Genomic DNA, 18,903 nt, shown 5'->3' with positions numbered 1-18,903 from the left:
TGAACTTTCTTTCTTTCTTTCTTTCTTTCTTTCTTTCTTTCTTTCTTTCTTTCTTTCTTTCTTTCTTTCTTTCTTTCTTTCTTTCTTTCTTTCTTTCTTCCTTCCTTCCTTCCTTCCTTCCTTCCTTCCTTCCTTCCTTCCTTCCTTCCTTCCTTCTTTTCGCGGCGTATGGGGAGAGGCAGGGTCTCATCATCTTGTCACATGGGCTGGAATGCAGTGATGTGGGCTCAAGTGATCCTCTCCCTCAGCCTTCTCTAAGTAGCTGGGACTAAAGGCACACACTACCACACCCAGCTAAATTTTTGAATTTTTGTAGAGATGGAGTCTTGCTATGCTGCCCAGGCTGGTCTCGAACTCTTGAGCTCAAGCGTTCTTCCCACCTTGGCCTCCCAAAGTGCTGGGGTAACAGGTGTGAGCCACTGTGCCCAGCCTGAACCTCCTTTCTATCTCCCATCCCAACTCCTATTTCCCCCTCTTCACTGCCCTCATTCCTCTGCACCCTGGGTACCTTCACAAGGTACTGTCTACCAGGTCCTTTCTGTGGTAGAAGGAAGGATCTGGGGAGAAAGAAAAGCAGGCAACTTCCTAGAGGCTGGGTGTGAGAAATTAGCCACAGAAGCACTAGAGAGAGAAGCCGCAAAGCCCAGAAGGGCCTGAGCTGAGAACGAAGTGCTGGCAGTTCCAACCCAGGTCTGTCACTAGGCTCAGTGGTCCTTTGGAACTGCATTGCAGGGAGACACAAAAAGAATCTGGGGACTCTTCCCTCAGCCCAAATATACTGCTGCAACCATGCCTGTGTGTTAGGAAACTTGTAACAGCTCCCATCTGAGGTTGTTGTAAGTCATTTATTCAACAAAAGCTTATCAGTGCTCTGTTTTGTATAAGCTGTTGGGCCTTATATAAAGTAGGACTTACTGAGGTCACAAAGATAAATAGGAGAAGGCCCCTACACCCAAGGTACCCTCGTGGGGCAGAGTGACATATATACCACAAAGTTCAATACGGGGCAGAATATGACAAATGCTGTAAGAGATGTAAACAAGGTGCTATGGGAATACAGAAGAGAAAGCAGTAGGGAAATCCAGGTAGGCTTCACAGAAGAGGTGGTATGAGCACGGCCTTGAAGAATGGGTAGGATTTTGGCAGGTGGAGATCTAATGTCAATGCATTTTAACTGAAGAATCAGAATTGAGCAAAGGCAAGGAGCAGAGTTAAAGGCCATGTCTGGTCTATGGGACACAGACTTGGGTTCATCAGGGGAGAAGATTGGAAATGTATGTTGGGAGAAAACTGTGGGACTCTTGAATACCACATGTAGGAATTTAGATTTTATTTTATAATGTGTGCAATGTTGTAGGCAAAGATGATTGTTCATGAAGATGCCATGGGCACCCCCCAAAAAACTCTTTGGAGGGAGTTATATTCAGTTTGGCAATATGTATTCAAAGGTGTAAAACCTTTATACCCCTTGACCCAGTGGTTCCACTATGGGGAAGTAGGGAAGCCACAAAGCCTGATATTTAAGGGTGTGACTTCTGCAGTCAGGAGAGAGGCCTGTGTTCAAATCTCAATTTCAAAATTTACTAGCTGGGTGACCTTCGACAACTTATGTAAATCTCTCTAAGCCTCAGATTCCCCATCTGTAAAATGGGAACAAGAATATCTTAGAGGGTTTGAAGATTAACTGTGACAAATATATGTGAAGCATGCCTGGTCCATAGAAAGTAGCAGGTACATGGTAGTTTTTAAAAGGAAATTTGTCTCAAAGACCTAACATGAAATTCAGACAAAGACTTTGCAAAAGGATGTTCATCAAAGCATTATTTATGATAATAAAAATAAAAAATGTCAATAGTCAACAATAGTGAATAAAACTGTGGTCCATATAGAAAAAAGACTAGAAGAAAAAACACCACTGTGTCAACAGTGGTTGCCTCTGTGGCAACCCAGTGGTGAGTTATATGTGATTTTCCCCCCTATTTTTTGTGTATATATATATATATATATACACACACACACACACACACACACACACACACGCACGCACATACATGTATATGCATACACACACATATATATGTATATATACTTTATACATTTTTACAATGAGTCTATATCACTTTAATAATAACAAATAAAAGTAAAAAATTGAAGAAAAGAAAGTTTTTGAACTGAAAAGGCAAAGATCCATTTTTTGGGAGGGTAGCAGGTGGCCAGGTTAAGCATGTATTTGAGAAAGGGAAGGTGAGAAGCAAGGAGATGGGTCACGTTGCTCCTTGAAGCAGGCCTGAAGTGGTAATTTTCCACCTCACAATGAATGGGGTGATTCTGAGGGTGCTGTAGGGGAGGAGCACTTTGTTGGAAGAATTCTCTGTGCACAGCCAGGAGGTCTATGCAGAAGGAAGGGGATCTGTAATGGGGACCTTTTGCAGGAAAATATGCTTAGACAATCCGATGGCCCCCTGAGCTGTGAGAGATTGAATTATTAAGGTAAAACAGACAATAAAAAGGTGGGGGGCATACATTTTTCACTACTGGGCCATGGACAGGACCTCAGGGAGGCCAGAGAGATCAGATGGATCCAAGAACAATGAACGTCAAGAATGAAGAGAGCCTCATGAGTTTCCACATGTTACTGCAGCCCTCCTGGCCCTATAGAGAATTCTTTAGATCCAGAACACTGAGGGAAGGACTATAGTTTTAGGACAAAAAGAAAGCATCAATCTCAAGAAGCTATAAGGTAGTTATATTTGTTTGTTAATTAGAGAGTCATTTATATTCTAGAGTCCCTTCCCTAACCCTGGCATACATAGTGTTCACTGTCTTGTCCCTAGAATTGGCAAGTGCCACAGGTAAATGGCTACCTGCTGAGTCTCAAAACATGATGGTGTGCAGAAAGTCTCCACCATAGTTAGCACATGTTGGGGCTCTAGATGCAGGGGAAGCCTTCTGAGAAGATTATTGGTGGGGAGACAGTTTTGATCCTAGAGAAACAATGTTGGAAGGGAAATCGGTATTTGCCCCTTGTCTTTCCTTTTGGTGTCTTACCTTGCCTTTGAAGCACAATCCTCAGAAGCACTTGGGTCAGCTTACTAGGCAATCCCCTGGAGAAATCACCCTTTGTCCTCCTGAGCAAGAGGCTCCCCATCAACTTCTTCTCCTGTCCTTTGTCAAAATACCTCAGTTGTCTCTTCTCCAAGTTAACTATGGAGAGATCAGTCTCTGAAGAATGCTAGTGGATCATTGTGCCACCATCCCTTCTTGCCCAAATTGGGTAGACATTTCTGGTATCAAGAGTCATATTCCGTGGAGTATGAACTGTGGGACTGATATGGTTTGGATATCAGTCCCTCCAAATCTCACGTTGAAATGTGATCCCTACCAGGTGCAGTAATCCCAATATTTTGGGAGGCCTAGGTGGGAGGATTGCTTGATCTCAGGAGTTCGAGAAGAGCCTGGGCAATATGGTGAGATCCTGTCTCTACAAAAAAATACACAAATTAGCCAGGCATGGTGGTGCACACCTGTAGTCCCAGCTACTTGGAAGGCTGAGGTGGGAGTATCTCTTGAGTCTAGGAGGTGCAGTGAGTTGTGATTGTGCCACTGCACTTCATCCTGGGTGACAGAGCAAGACTCTGTCTCAAAAAAAAAAAAAGAAAAGAAATGTGATTCCCCCTGTTGGAGGTGGGGCCTCGTGGGAGGTGTTTGGGTCATGGAGGTGGATCCCTCATGAATAGATAAATGCTCTCCCTCAGTGGTGAGTGAATTCTCACTCTATTAGTTCCTATGAGAGCTGGTTATTAAAAAGAGCCTGGCACCTCCTCCCTCCCTCTCTCTTGCTCCTTCTCTCACCATGTGATCCCTGCTAATGCTTCCCCTTCCACCATGAGTGGAAGCTTCCTGAGGGCCCACCAGAAGCAGATGCTGGCACCATGCTTCTTGTACAGCTTGCAGAACTGTGAACCAAAATAAACCTCTTTTCTTTATAAAGTACCCAGCCTCAGGTATTCCTTGGTAGCAATGCAAGGTGGACTAATACAGCGGTTTTCTGCTTGTTAATGCCTAAGATAAGCCAGTAAAAATTCTCACTTGGGGAAAGACAAAAATTTCAGGGATTCTAAAATCAGAAGGTCTCCAGTGAAACTGTGTAGAGTTGGCTGTATCAGGAGTTAGCACAGGTATGGATCAAGGGTCACCTTTAAGTTGTGAATAGTGAATAGTGAATGATGTCATATCCATTCATTTATTCTTTTCTTTATTTCCCAAACATTTATGAAGTGTTTATGTCAGACATGTGTGAGAAAAGACACTGATAAAAGATCCAATCGCTGCCCTCAAGGAGCTGCCTATATGATTGGAGAGAAAACAGAAAGAAAGCCATCATATACTCTATATAAAGTGCTTTTCTCATCTGCTGTATGTTATTTAAGTCAGATTCTCCTCTGGATCCCATGCCCAGCTGCGTCCTGGCCAAAGCAAGGAAGGCCTCAGTTCCCTTAGTATATGCTGGGCTGAAAACCACAGGAGTTCCTCACACATTCTTCAGCCTTGAAATAGTATCCAAAATGCCAAAGTGTTTTAGAATAAAGCCGGATTCTCAAAATTAAGAAAGATGGCTTTAGTAGCTATATTTAGGATTTTGATATATGCATGCAGTAGCATTTTTTTTTTTCTTTCCTGGAGAGTAGATAATTCTGGGATTTTTGGTTCTGGCCATGACAAACTATACCTGGTATCAGACTTACCCTTCCGCTGTAAATAGCTCTAAAATCTCGGCAAAATACATAAAACAAGTCTTTGCAGGTATTGAACCATTACCAACACAGCACAATGATCCTTGTGAGAAAGGATACACATGAGGTGAGCCCCATATTCACACTATCTTTTTCCCTGAGAGCATTTTCCAAGCTGCATTGTAGGTTTGTGCTAGGTAAAGGAAACAGAGATCAGCATTTGGGGCTGCCAAAATGGCTGGGATTTGGGAGACACAGTCCTGTAAAGGAGAAATTCACAGAGAAGGAGGCCCTGTAACTTTGTAAAAATTTCCCTCAGGTCCTTGGCCAGCTCCTAAGCAGCATGTGAGTAGGGTAGGCCTCTAGAGACCTATCAGAGAACCACATTAGAAGAATGTATTGCTAAGCAGAGATTTCAGAGGCTGCATGGTGCTGGAGAGATGAAGGTTGAAGTTTGGCTAGACATCTTAGTGAATATCCTGGGCTTTCAACTGGACCTCAGAAAGTCCACATTCTAGTAGTAAGGATCACGCCTTATCAGCAGGGACCATGTCCTAGAAGTAAGGGCGAGACCAAGAAAGCTACACAAACCAAGTCTAAAATCCATTCTCAACAGAATTAAGGCAGTGACTCTCAACTGGAAGAAATTTTTCTCCCCAGGGGATATTTTTGACAACACCTGGAAACATTTTTGGTTGTCACAACTGGGGGTTGTAACGCTACTGACATCTAGTGGGTAGAGGCCAGGGATGCTGCTAAACACTCTACAAGGTATAAGCCAGTCTCCTTCCCCCAACAAAGAATGATCCAGTTCAGTGTCAATAGTCTTGAGATTGCAAAATCCTGGCTTTAAGTGATTTGAGAGCAATGTAATTGGCTACTAGAACAAAACTCAACAATTTTTAAAGGAAGATGACATAATTCAGAAACTTTATAAGGCATTACACTTAAAATTTGGCATATAATAAAAAATTACTCCATTAAAAATTACCCCCAAAATGTGAAGAAGAAGGAATAACTAATAATCAAGAAAAAGGAAAACTATCAACACAGACAGAAGCGGAACCAGAGATAATCCAGATATTAGCGTAGAAAAGAGGAATTAAAAGTAAGTCTGGTTAAGATTTTAAGAAAATAGAGGAAAAGAGACCAAATGAATGCAAAAGGGAGAATTTCAAGATGGTTGGAATCTATAAAAAATTAAATAGACATTCTAGAAATGCAAAATGCAATATCTGAAATTAAGAACTTCTTTACTGGCTTTAACAGAAAATTGGGCACAGTAGAACATATTAGTGAGCTAAAACAAAGCAAAACAAAATAAATCCAAAAACAGAGAATGTCTAAACTAAGAACATAAAGAGAAAAATAACTGAAAAAATACTAGAATTCAAGGTTGGTTTAATATTTGAAAATAAATCAATGTAATTTATCACACTGATAGAATACAGGAGAGAAAATATATGATCATCTTAATATATGCAGAAAAAGCATTTTATAAAATTTATGAAAAATTCTCAATAAACTAGAGTAGAAGTAGAAGGAAACATCTTTAGTCATACTGAGGGTATATTAAAAATCTTATAGCTAACATTCCTGTGATACCTGTGAATTTGATCACAGTGCTTGTTCATTGCCCAGCAAGAGTGTGTGAGCAAGCCCCCACACAGCTCATCTTTTTCCTTCAAACGATGGAGTAACTCGGTGTTGGAGCCACTGGAACATCACCTCATCAGCATTTGTGTTAAGGGGGTTGTTTTGAATGGGACAAAGAATAACCTATCAATTTCCAGGTCTTCATCATATTATAGGATTATTTAAAAAGGGGGGACCAACAAATCATTTGGTTTGTCTGCTAAGATAGATACCTAATTATAATTCATAGATCTCATTAATGAAAAGGATTCCAGAAAAGGCTCACCCAGCCTTGAAGCAGATAAGTTGAGAATAAAAGATGAAGGCAAAAGAGGACTAGGGGGATACTAGACATGCGATAGGTCACCAGTGGATTCTTTCTTGATGAGTCTCAAATACAGAGTTCTTTTGCTCTAAAGTTTGGAACAAAATGGTTATGCTACTAGGACCACTGCTATTTATCAATGTATTGGAAGCTCTAGCCAGTACAATAAAGCAAGAAATAGAACATATTTTAATGTGAGAAAAAAATAAATAAAACTACAATTATTTGAAGATGGAATGACATAATGGTATACATGGAAAAATAAAAAAATTCTATAGGCAAGCTATTAGAAATAATAGGTAAATTTAACAAGATTGTTGGATATAGGGTAAATACACAAAAATCATTTGTACAGTAGTTCCCTCTTATCCATGGGGCATACATTGCAAGACCTCCAGTGGATGTCTGAAGCCACAGATAAGTACCAGGCCCTATATACACTGTTTTTTTCCTATTCTTACATATCTATGATAAAGCTTAATTTAAAAATTAAGCACAATAGGAGCTTAACAATAGTAACTAATAATAAAACAAAGCAATTATAACAATATACTATAATAAAAGTTATGTGATTGTGGTGTCTGTCTCTCAAAACGTCTTATTGTATTGTACTCACCTATTTTCAGACCACAGTTGACCATGGGTCACTGAAACTGTGGAAAGCAAAACCAGGGATAAAGAAGGGACTACTGTATTTCTATGTATGGCAACAGAGGTTAGGAGAATAAAATTTGAAGCCATACAAATTATAGTAACAGCAAAAATATCAAATATCCAGTGTATCTAACAATATCATTTACAGTAACATCAAAAAACATCAAATGTCCAAGATAGCTAGCAAAAGGTGTGCAAAATAGCTGTGCTGAAAACCATGAAACAGTGAGATAAATTAAAGAAGACCTAAGGAAATAGAGACCTACTCCATGTTCATGGATTGGGAGTCTCAATGATGTTAAGGTGTCACTTTTCTTCGAATTGCTCTATATATTTAATGAATCAAAATTACAGCAGGTTTTGTGGAAACTGACAAAATGGTACTAAAATTTATTTGGAAATGCTAGAATTCCAGTGAAGAAGGATAAATCTGAGGGCCTTAGGCTACAGGATATCAAGGCTTACTATACATCTACAGTAATTAATACCGTTTCATATTTACACAAAGCTAGATAATACACCAATGGAATACAACAGAGATTCCAGAAACAGATTCACTCATATATAGTCATCTGATTTCTCACATTCTATTGAAATTCAGTGAGGAAATAGTGGTTTTCTAAAAATATAATGCTTGGTCAATTGGATATTCATACGGGGATAAAAACCCTTAACCCCTACTGTACATCACTCATAAAAAGTAATTTGGGACGTATTATAGACCTCTATATGAGAGATAAAATATTAAAGCTTCTAGAAGTAAACGAGAAAACATCTTCATGAACACAGGATAAACAGGACATTAAAAGCGCTAACCATAAAATAAAATATTAAAAAACTGGGCTTCATTAAAATTAAGAATTCCAGTTCATCAAACGAAGCAATTATGGCAGCCTGGACAATACAGTGAGACCCTGTCTCTACCAAAAAATAAAAGTAGCTGAGCATGGTGTACAACTGTACTCCCAGCTACTTGGGAGGCTGAAGGCAGGAGGATTGCTTGACCCCAGAAGTTTAAGGTTATAGTGAGCTATGATCATGCCACTGCACTCCAGCCTGGTGACAGAGACACCCTGTCGCAAAACAAAAACAAAAACAAAAACAAAAACAAAACAAAACAAAACAAAAAAAAACAAAACAAAACATTAAGGGGGGAAAAGTCAAGCCTTAGCCTGGATGAAGGTATTTGTAATACATAGCTGACAAAGAGCTTGTATCTAGAATATAAATACAACTTGGATAACTTGTACTAATGAATAAGAAAGACAATCCTATAAAAATGGACAAACTAACCCAGTACTTTACCAAAGATGAGATCAAAGAAGCCAGTAAATATATGAAAAAGGATTCTATATAATCAGTTATTAGAAGAATGTAAATTCAAACCATACAATGATATACTGCCAGACTCCCACCAAAATAACAAAAATTAAAAACTAACAGTAGTAAGTGTTGATGAAGATATGAAACAATGGAATTCTTTCTCCCATTGCTAATAGGAGGAAATCAGCATAGCAACTTTGGAAAACTACTTAGCAGAGTCAACTAAATCTGTCCATATGTACATGCTCTGACTCAACAATTCCACCTCTGTGTGCTTATGTTCACCAATAGATATGTACAATAATGTTTGTAGCAACTTTAATTCACAATAGTGCAAACTAAATACAGCCCAAATGTTCATCAACAGCAGAATACATCAGTGTGAAACCATCACAGAGTGGAGTATTACACTGCGGTGAAAGAAAACCAACCACTGATTCATGCAACAACACAGATAAATAGCATGATGTGTTGTGTACATATTGTATGATTCCATTTAAACGAACTTCAAAAACAGGTAAAACTAATCCATGGTGAGTTAGGTCAGAATAGTGGCTACCTCTGGGAAGGGGCAGGGTAACCAACTGTTCAGGTTGTCCTGCAACCGAGAGGTTTCAGTGTGAAAACTGGGATAGTCCCAAGCAAACTGGGATGCTTGGTCACCCTAGGATGTGGTCTTTTTTGGAAAGGCATATGAAGGAGCCTTTTGAGGGGCCAGAAATGTTCAATATCTTGATATGGATGGTGGCCATGAGTGAATACACGAGTGAAAATTTATCCAGCTGTGTACTTAAGATTTATGTGTTTATGTATGCAGTTTATACTTTAATTGAAAATCCTTAAAAATAGCTATATGTTACAAAGCTCAGAGTATGAAGAAAACAAAGACAATAGGGCCATTAGGAGAATTTTGGTGGATAACAAAATGAAGGCCCGATTTTCATTTCTAAGGTTTGCTTGTTTTCTCTTTCAGGTGTTGGGACTTTGATGTGAAAAAGGTGAAGCAAAATGTGGTAATCAGGAATGAAAAGCCAGAATGAATAAAGGAAGGCTTCATTGTTCTGAGTGAGTTTCCCAGCCTGGGAGAGTCACAAAGACCTGACAAATGATATTGTTGAACCATGGGCAGTGAGTGTAGAGAACAGAAAAGGCATGAAAATCCATTTCTGATATTTAAAAGGAGCAAGAGGGTCGATTTCACAAATTAGTGATTAGTGGGCTGATCCTGGATCACAGGACATATTCTAAAACAGGTTATTCATAGGATAATTTGTGAGCCTCCAGAAGGGGAAATGATGATCTTAAGGAGTCACTGAGGATTTTTTTAATCAAATCATTCCAGACTAACGACTTTTTTTTTCTTTGACCTGGTTATTTGATTTTTAATCAGAGAAATGCAATAGATGTAGAATATATGAACTTTAGTGAGGCATTCAACAGTGATTCTCATGAGACCCCTATAAAAGAAAAGGGAAACAAGATTTGGGCTGCATAGAAACATTAAGATGATTCGTAATTGGTTAACTGAGTTTACCTAACAACTAATGGATTAACCCCTCTAGAGAAAGAAAGCTTTTTATTTGGCCCTGTTCTGTTCAACATTTTTATTGAGGACTAAGACATAGATAAAAGCAGTGTTCATCAAAACTGAGAATAATATGTACTTGAGGTGACAGTGGGTATGATAAGTATCAGAATCAAGTTGACAGGCTAGAATAATGGATTTAATATAAGAAGATCATATATAACAGGATAAACAACAGGTTCTGTCCTTGTAAACTAAAATCTAGCTACAGAAGGGATTTCAGTTAACATAACATTTAAGAAGCTTCAATATGAGGGGAATATCGAGATGAAAAAGAGAATTGGGGATGTTTACAATGGGGAAGCCAGGATTTAGGAGCTGCGTGTATGGGAGGGCATACGTCATGTATAATGTGTACGACTCCAAGGCGTAGAAATAATTTACACAAGTGAGAGCTACAAGAAGACAGATTTGAGATGAACTTTCCAAGTATCTGTTCTGTCCAAAGAAGGCATAAGCTGAAGGTAGTGAGTTTCCTGTCACTGTATGATAAGATAGATGACCCTTTGCCTTACAGAAAGGATGCAAATATGTTAGAGTTCAAATTGCTGAGCTTTCAAATTTATTTCAACCCCAGGAATCTATGACATATGTGTAATTCAGTAAGTAGAGATAGATTTTGATCTTTAACATATTGATATATTTCTCTGTGGTTTGCTTTCATATATAAACTAGGAATAAATATACTTACTCCCTGCTTAACCCACACAAAAGGTTTCCAAATTATGCCTTCCATAGACCTCTTGATAATCCTAAGAGAGAAGAGCTAACGCAATTGTAAAAACTATTACTGCCATAAGTGGCCTTGAGTTAGGAACAAATTAATATGCATTTTTAATATCTTTTTGTATTATTTCTCCACATTAATGACCAAACTTGTGTCGACAGCAGCCTAACAGAACCCTGGACTGATTTTCAATTTTCCTCTGAGCAGAGACTTGGCAAAGACTAAATCATAGATTGGGGAAATACAGAGTTTACATCATTGTTATTATCCTGATATTATTACAATTTCAATTATTTGCTCTGTGGCTCAAAAGATAATGTTTTTACATTTCTGGTTTGGTAGGTTTTTCCCCCCTTTTTATTATTGTTAATGTCTGATGTGATTCCTTTTTGATTAGATAAAATGATCTTTAATATTTCTACTTTAAAAAATGTATTGAGGGGTTTTGTGGCTTAATAAACAGAACACAATCACCATATCACAATCAATTGATATAGTGATTATATTCTGTTTATTAGGCCACAAATATTGTGTTAGAACACAATCACTGTATTAATTGATGTCTTCCAAGTGACTTTATTTATAGGTATATACTATATATTATATAGTTTAACCTTTGCTTACTTCATAGTATGTGGACATGCATAGAGGGACAGCCAATCCAGAGACCTCTGGGCCAAGTCACACTTAACGGCAAAAGCGTTTTTTTCTGAGTACATCAGAATAGGGATAATGAGATATCAAAGGAAGAATTGTATAGAACAAAGATGCCTTGATTTTTTAAAAAAGGGGCTTGATTGGTAACATATAAGTTTAGGGAAAGCTTAAAGCCCTGTAAAGGCAAAGCTTGCTTTGTGTCATCTGTTCTGATGATTATTCAGGCTTTGGTTACGTTTTGGCTGGGGGCTGCCTGTATTCTGTATTTGAGCATCATCTGGAAGGAGCCACTGGTGACTTGTCTCATGTCTATCTTTCCCCTAGTCTTCTCTTGCCTCCTTTTTCTTTCTCAACTTGTCTGTGTCAGGACTGGGGAAGCCTTTCACTGTCTCATTTTCTTTTCTTTTTTTTTTTTTTTGAGACGGAGTCTCACTCTGTTGCACAGGCTGGAGTGCAGTGGCGCGATCTTGGCTCACTGCAAGCTCCACCTACCAGTTCACACCATTCTCCTGCCTCAGCCTCCCGAGTAGCTGGGACTACAGGCGCCCACCACCATGCCTGGCTAATTTTTTGTATTTTTAGTAGAGACGGAGTTTCACCGTGTTAGCCAGGATGGTCTCGGTCTCCTGACCTCGTGATCCGCTCACCTCAGCCTCCCAAAGTGCTGGGATTACAGGTGTGAGCCACCACGCCCAGCCAACTGTCTCATTTTCATTCATGAGCTCCATCAAGAATAATGTAGGGGTCATTTGAGTGGGCACACTGGGTGATTATTAGGCCATTTTCTATGAGTCTATGACACAATGGAAGTTTGGAAATGAGTAGGTTAGTCTCTGACCCATTCCAAATAACCTCTTTGCCACAAATGTTGAGATGGCAAAGTCTTCATGGTTGTAATCTTAAATAAATTAGATGATTCAAAATCTTAGTTGTTTTAACTCTGAACATTTCCAATTCCAGGACTGGATGGAGAAAATGGGCTGAGAGGGGACCTGTATCTATTACATAATATCTCTCCAGTTGGTTCCCCAAACTCCCATGGGTGAGAAACACAGCACTCTGAATACCTCCCAAGGGTCACAGGAACGGGGTCTGGTGATTTCATAGTGAGGATGTACCTCTGAAGGGGCTCTGTTCCTCCAAGAGCATTCCGCCAGAAGATGTGCACTGACATCCAGGGAATATTGCCCTGTGTGGTACTGTGGAGGCATTCTTAGTTGCTTAAATTTCCTTTTCCACTAATAGTCATTTCATCTTTGACTCCAGTGTTAGATGTGTGTGAAAATAATACAGCCACCAGTCGGCCTATTTTTTCTTTTTCAGCACCAATATAGTCATGTTCTCTTTTAAAACAAACAAACAAACAAATGGAACTTTTTTGAAGCATCCTTGACCTAGTAGCCTGTGAGGCATTAAAATATTTACAGTCTGAAACCCAGCTGTGAATCCAATATAAAATTTTCATCTTCGTTAAAGCACTTTATCACAGGGTGTCTTGTATCAGAGCGAATCGAATATGGTCTGTCTCCCTCACTGGGGTGTCATCTCCCAGAGTGCAAGGACCTTCTCTTGATACCCGTATGCCCTCCTAGCGCCTATAACCATCTCTTACATATTTTTGAGTTACATTTAAACAAAAGTGAATTTCACTTGTTTATTAGTTACATCTGAACCCACATTTAGATTATATAATGATCACGCATTTTGGTTAATTTGCTGATTTCCCTTATTCTATGCATTTAAAAAAATAATGGAGACGTAGGAAGTAAAATAGTCAACCATCCTTGTTTAAACAAAGCTGACTGAACACTCTGTACTGCCATCTAGTGGGAGAAAAGGCTCTGCGGCCATCTGGTGTATTCCTGTTTGGAGGGAGTAACACTGTTTAGAACAATGTCAGATCGGATCGTAGTTGAAGGGATGGGAGCCGGACACAGTGGAGGATATGTGTTTTCCCCTGATTAGCCACGTGCTGCTTAGGGTGGTTGCCTCTTGGCATAAAAGCAGAGGAAGCCTTCTTTGTGGTTTTGTGAACAAGCACCTCATGGTAAACTCTGAGCGGTGTTCTTGGCTGTGGTTCTGTTTGTGGGGTAGTAATTTAGGCTGTGGGATATTCCCATCAGAACAATGCAGCTTTTAGAGGAGAAAAGTCACGATGTTATTAGCATAAGTGCTACACATGCTCGAGCGCGTGCCTACGCGCGCGCGCGCGCGCGCGCACACACACACACACGCACACACACTGCATCGTTTCACTTTCTTCCTAATTCTTGGTCCTGTCATCTTCCTTAGGAGCCCTGCGGTAGCTGTACTGCACTGTGGCTCAAGATGCAGTGTCCTTAAACACAAAACTGCATTTGGCCCTGCAGGAGGGGAGCCCGGGACTCCCTGGCTCAGCCTCTGATGATGCCTACTGGGGCTTTTCATCCAACTTGACTTTATTTATTCATAAGCAGGGCTGACAGTCAAAGTTCTGAGGTCCCTGAACCGGCCAGATCCCTCCTCCCTTTCGTTTACTTTTATTTCTTTGATTTTTTTTTTCCTCCTCTCATCTCTGCCTTGTCAGTTCTCTGAGCAGAGCCTGTGAGCTCCTTGTGGCATCTTTTTCTTTTCCTAAACACACAGCAACACACACACAAGCAGATAGGCACAATTGAAGGCTCTGGCTCAGATCCCAGTTGGAAAATGGCTCTTGAGGAAATCAGAGAAAACCCACTTAAGTCACACACAGAGAGAGTCCCAGGGGGCTGGCCTGATAGGTAGGCTGAACTGACACTGGGCCATTTGGTGTGAGTTGAAGGGTGAGGTAAATCTCCCAATCACGTATCCTATAATAGCTCCCCAGTTGGCTCTTGAAACTCCCATATAAATACAGAAAGATCATGATTTCCAAACAAGAAATTAGGACTTATGTCTGATGGGTTATCAGAAAAACAGGGCAGAGCTGTTTGGCCAAATCTGGGATGAATGATCACTCAGAGGGCTCATCTCTTATTCCAGGTGAGATCAAAGACAGAGGCTGCTAACTTAGAACACTATTGAGAAGAATTCTGGGCCACATCTGGGTTTAGTAGGGGAAGAATGCATGAATATATTAGGAAGGCCTGAGACAGTCATGCATCAAATAGTGAAAGCATCGCAATATTGGCTTTTCATGCAAATGGCTTCTTAGAGGGCTAACAGTGAAATGCCATTAGCTGTTAACTTCCCGGCACAAATTAAATTATGACATTAGCTGCCCATCACAAGAGAATGGGTCACAGAATAGGGAAAGTTGTTTCTATGCCTTATTCTTCCTTTTTAAAATTGAGGTAAAATTCACATAACAATAAAATTCACCATTTAAACCATTTTAAATTGTACAATTAAGTGGCTTTTAATACATTCAGAAGACTGTGCGACCATCACCACTGCTTAATTCCAGAATCATTTCATCACGCCAGAAAGAAATCCTGAACCCATTAAACAGTCACTCCTAATTCTCGCCTCCCTTCAGCCCTTGGCAACCACTGATTTCCTCTCTCTCTCTATGGATTTGCCTATTCTGGACATTGCCTATAAATTAAGTCATAGAATATGTGGCTTTTTGTGTTTTACTTCTTTTTATTCACTAAGCACAATGTTTTCAAGGTTTACCCATGTTGTAGCATGTATCAGCACTTAATTCCTTTTTATGGCTGAATAATATTCCACTGTATGGATAGAATATATTTTTTATCCATTCATTGGTTGATGAACAACATTTAGGTTGTTTCTACCTTTTGGCTATTATGAATAGTGCTGCTATAAGCATTCACATACAAGTTTTTTTTTTTTTTTTTTTTTTTAATAGATTTGGTCTCACCATGGTCCCCAGGCTGGTCTTGAACCCCTGGCCTCAAGCAATCCTCCTGCCTCAACCTCCCAAAGTGCTTGGATTACGGGCATGAGCCATTATGTCCAGCCCACATATAAGTTTTTGTTTGAACACTGGTTTTCAATTCTCTTGGGTGAACAGGTGAAGGTATTTTTTGGCCACCTTTGGTGAAGACAGAACCATTTGAAACTGATAGGTGAGTTTTGCTACAAAGAGAAGAGCAGATGTGGCCAGGCACAGTGGCTCACACATGTAATCCCAACACTTTGGGAGGCAGAGGTGGGTGGATCGCCTGAGGTCAGGGGTTGGAGACCAGCCTGGCCAACATGGCGAAACCCTGTCTCTACTAAAAATACAAAAATTAGCCGGGCGTGATGGCGGCGCCTGCAATCCCAGCTATTCGGGAGGCTGAGACAGAAGAGTCACTTGAACCTGGGAGGCAGAGGTTGCAGTGAGCCGAGATGGCGCCACCGCACTCCAGCCTGGGTGACAAGAGTGAAACTCCGTCTCAAAAAAAAACCAAACCAAAACAAACAAGCAAAAAAACAGAGCAGGTGTTTGAGTGCAGCCTGGATGAGGCATGAAAGTGGAAAAGAGTGTGGCAGAACACCTTGGGCCCGCTGTGGAATCCTAAGGGCAAAGGGTCTCTGGAAAGGAGGTGAGGAGAGATAGAGAAGATGGTGTCAAAATAAGACAGTAATGACCTTGAGCTTAATGGATAGGAGAAGAATGGGTTTGTGCAGAATTTATAAAATGGCTGCTAATATTTCCTTTTTTATAAGGAAGGGAAAAATCTTTGATGATGGAGATGAAAAGGTGGGTTAGGGGAGGGCCAAAGTAAAGCAAATTTTTGTTCTGCTTTTGGCCATGTATTACCAGCATGTTGTTAATAGATGCTGTTTTGGCAGAAAGAAGAAAAGCTTGTTTAGCTGCATGTAATGCAAGATGACAAAATTGGTAGAGCAAATTTTAGCATAACAAATTGGAGAAAGGGACTCACTTATTACAAGAATACTGCTGTGCATTTCTATAGTGATGGACTTCTAAAGCATATTCTTGTCTATAAGCTCATTAGGATAAATGAATCAGACAGAGCAGGTACTATTTTCTGTCATTTGAGAAATAAGAAAATCAAGGCACCCAGCACAGCTCTTGGTGATTAGTAGGTATTCAGTGAGTATTTGCTAAATAAATGAAGCAGAGTCATATCAAGTTAAAAAATATCAGAGCTTGGAGGGTCTTTGAGATCATCCAGAAGCCCTCTTCCTACCTCAATTTTGGAGAAGGAATGTCAGAGCAGATTGGGGAAATTTTGGGCTTAAATCCAAGGTCAATTGGTCAGGGAGTGAAGGACCCAAGTCAGTAAGTGTGTACTTTGTTTCAGTACAGAGTGTCAGCATATTAACTACAATGCTGGGTGGCGATTTGTGCTCTTGCCTGTCTCTACCACTGAGCCATATGCTTCTGGGGGCAGAGCTTGCGTCTGATTCATCTTTGAATACCCAGGATGCTGTAGCACAGTTGATGAAACTTGTTGGATGGATGAACAGGAATGGAAGCTCTGTGTTATTACTGCATCTCTGCTCCTTCTTCTCATTTGGTCACAGCTTTTAGTGGCAGATACAAAACTCAACCATAGTTTCCAGGCTCCAGGAATCTTTTCCCTAGACCCTAGTGCCTACATTCATCAAGGTGTACTCATAGAGTACAGACTGCAAAAGATGTACGTAGCAGGTTGCTTTGGACTTGTTAGGCCCCCTGGGATAATCTCTACTGTACTGTTATTATGGAAGTATCTAGAAGGTGAGAGAAAGAGGACATTTTCCTTAGTTCAAAGCCCAATGCCAGTCTAGCTACCTTAAGTAGAATCTCAAGTGTATCTTGCACACCAGAAAGTTCCTTCCTGGCTGGGCATGGTGGCTCATGCCTGTAATTCCAGCATTGTAGGAGGCTGAGGCAGGCGGATAACTTGAAGTCAGGAGTTTGAGACCAGCCTGGCCGACATGGTGAAAGTCCATCTTTACAAAAAATACAAAAATTGGTTAGGTGTGGTGGCACGCACCTGTAATCCCAGCTACTCAGGAGGCTGAGGCAGGAGAATCGCTTGAACCCAGGAGGCAGAGGTTGCAGTGAGCAGAGATCATGCCACTGCACTCCAGCCTGGGTGATGGAGCAAGATTCTGTTTCAAAAAAAAAAAAAAAAAAATAGAAAAGGAAAATTCCTTCCTTTGGTATGTTGTCCAGGTCCCAGGTGGAAGCAGGCTTGCCTTTTAGAAATTATGCTTTTCAGAATGGGACTCAACAATGATGGGGGCAGTAAGAGGTGATAGGATCTTCAAGGGGTTCTGAAACAATTCTTTGTCTACCTTGTTTTGCTCTTCTTGGGGACTTTTGTTTGTTCCTGAGCACATATTTGAGGCAAAATGGAGGAGGTCTCCTAGTGGTCTTCCCCATGCCTCACACTAGACAGTCACGCTGTCCCCAGCCTGTGAATGGCATATGGTGGGTACCAAAGCTAGTGCATGAAGGGTCTGTCTGGAGGACAGAAAGAGAGGCACGGGGGTTGCACGTTAACCGTGGTGTGAGATTTGTTATATGACCTTTGTTCTGCTTCTGCCCTGTGTTGAGCATCCACCATGGGGTTCTTCTACCTAAGCCTCCACTTCCTGTCTCCTGCACAAACTCCAAGACCCTCATATTAGATCTTGCCAACACCTCCCCAGCCTGGGGACAGCGTGACTTCTTCCGTTTTTTTCTGTTCCCATTCAGTGTCAATAAATTCATAGAGTGCAGACTGCAAAAGCACCACATTGGAAAGCTCAGTTTTATTCAATGCTCCATGATGGCCATATTACCAGCAACCTGACTCCTCCTGATTTCAAAATAGTTTCCACATGTATTAGTCAGGGTTCTCCAGATAAACAGAACTAATAGGATGTATAGATAGATAGATGGAGAGAGATTTGTTATAAGAAATTGGCTTATGTGACCATAGAGACTGACGGTTCCTAAGATCTGCAGTTGGCAAGCTGAAGACTCAGGAGAGCCAATGGTATAGCTCTACTTCAAGGGCTGGCAGCCTTGACACCCAAGAAGAGCTGGTGTTTCAGTGTGAGTCTGAAGGTAGGAAAAAAGCCAATGTCCCAGCTCAAATGCAGCCAGTCAGGCAGGAGGAGTTCCCTCTTATTAGGAAGTGGGTCAGCGTTTATTTTATTGAGGCCTTCGGCCGACTGGATGAGTCCCACACACATAATCTGCTTGACTCAGTCTACTGATCTCAATGTTAATCTCATCCAAAGTCATCTTCACAGAAACACTCAGAATAATGTCTGGCTAAATAGCTGGGCATCCCATGGCCCAATCAAGTTGACACATAAAATTAACCATCACACCACACAACCTAAGCAC

At 40.5% G+C, this 18,903-nt stretch overlaps 1 protein-coding gene across 1 annotated transcript in view; it reads right to left on the bottom strand.

The window, feature by feature from the left end:
* DIPK2B (divergent protein kinase domain 2B) overlaps window positions 1–18,903 on the bottom strand; it is a 57,803-nt gene that overhangs the window by 28,866 nt on the left and 10,034 nt on the right. The window contains exon 3 of the mRNA XM_023202820.1: window positions 18,205–18,289. Coding sequence (XP_023058588.1) covers window positions 18,205–18,289 — 85 coding nt within the window. The remainder of the gene's footprint in view (window positions 1–18,204; window positions 18,290–18,903) is intronic.

Source organism: Piliocolobus tephrosceles, chromosome 12 (genome assembly GCF_002776525.5).
Source record: "Piliocolobus tephrosceles isolate RC106 chromosome 12, ASM277652v3, whole genome shotgun sequence".
Taxonomy (NCBI): Eukaryota; Metazoa; Chordata; class Mammalia; order Primates; family Cercopithecidae; genus Piliocolobus; species Piliocolobus tephrosceles.
The sequence above is the reverse complement of the archived record's forward strand: the minus strand, read 5'-3'. Positions and strand labels throughout refer to the sequence as shown.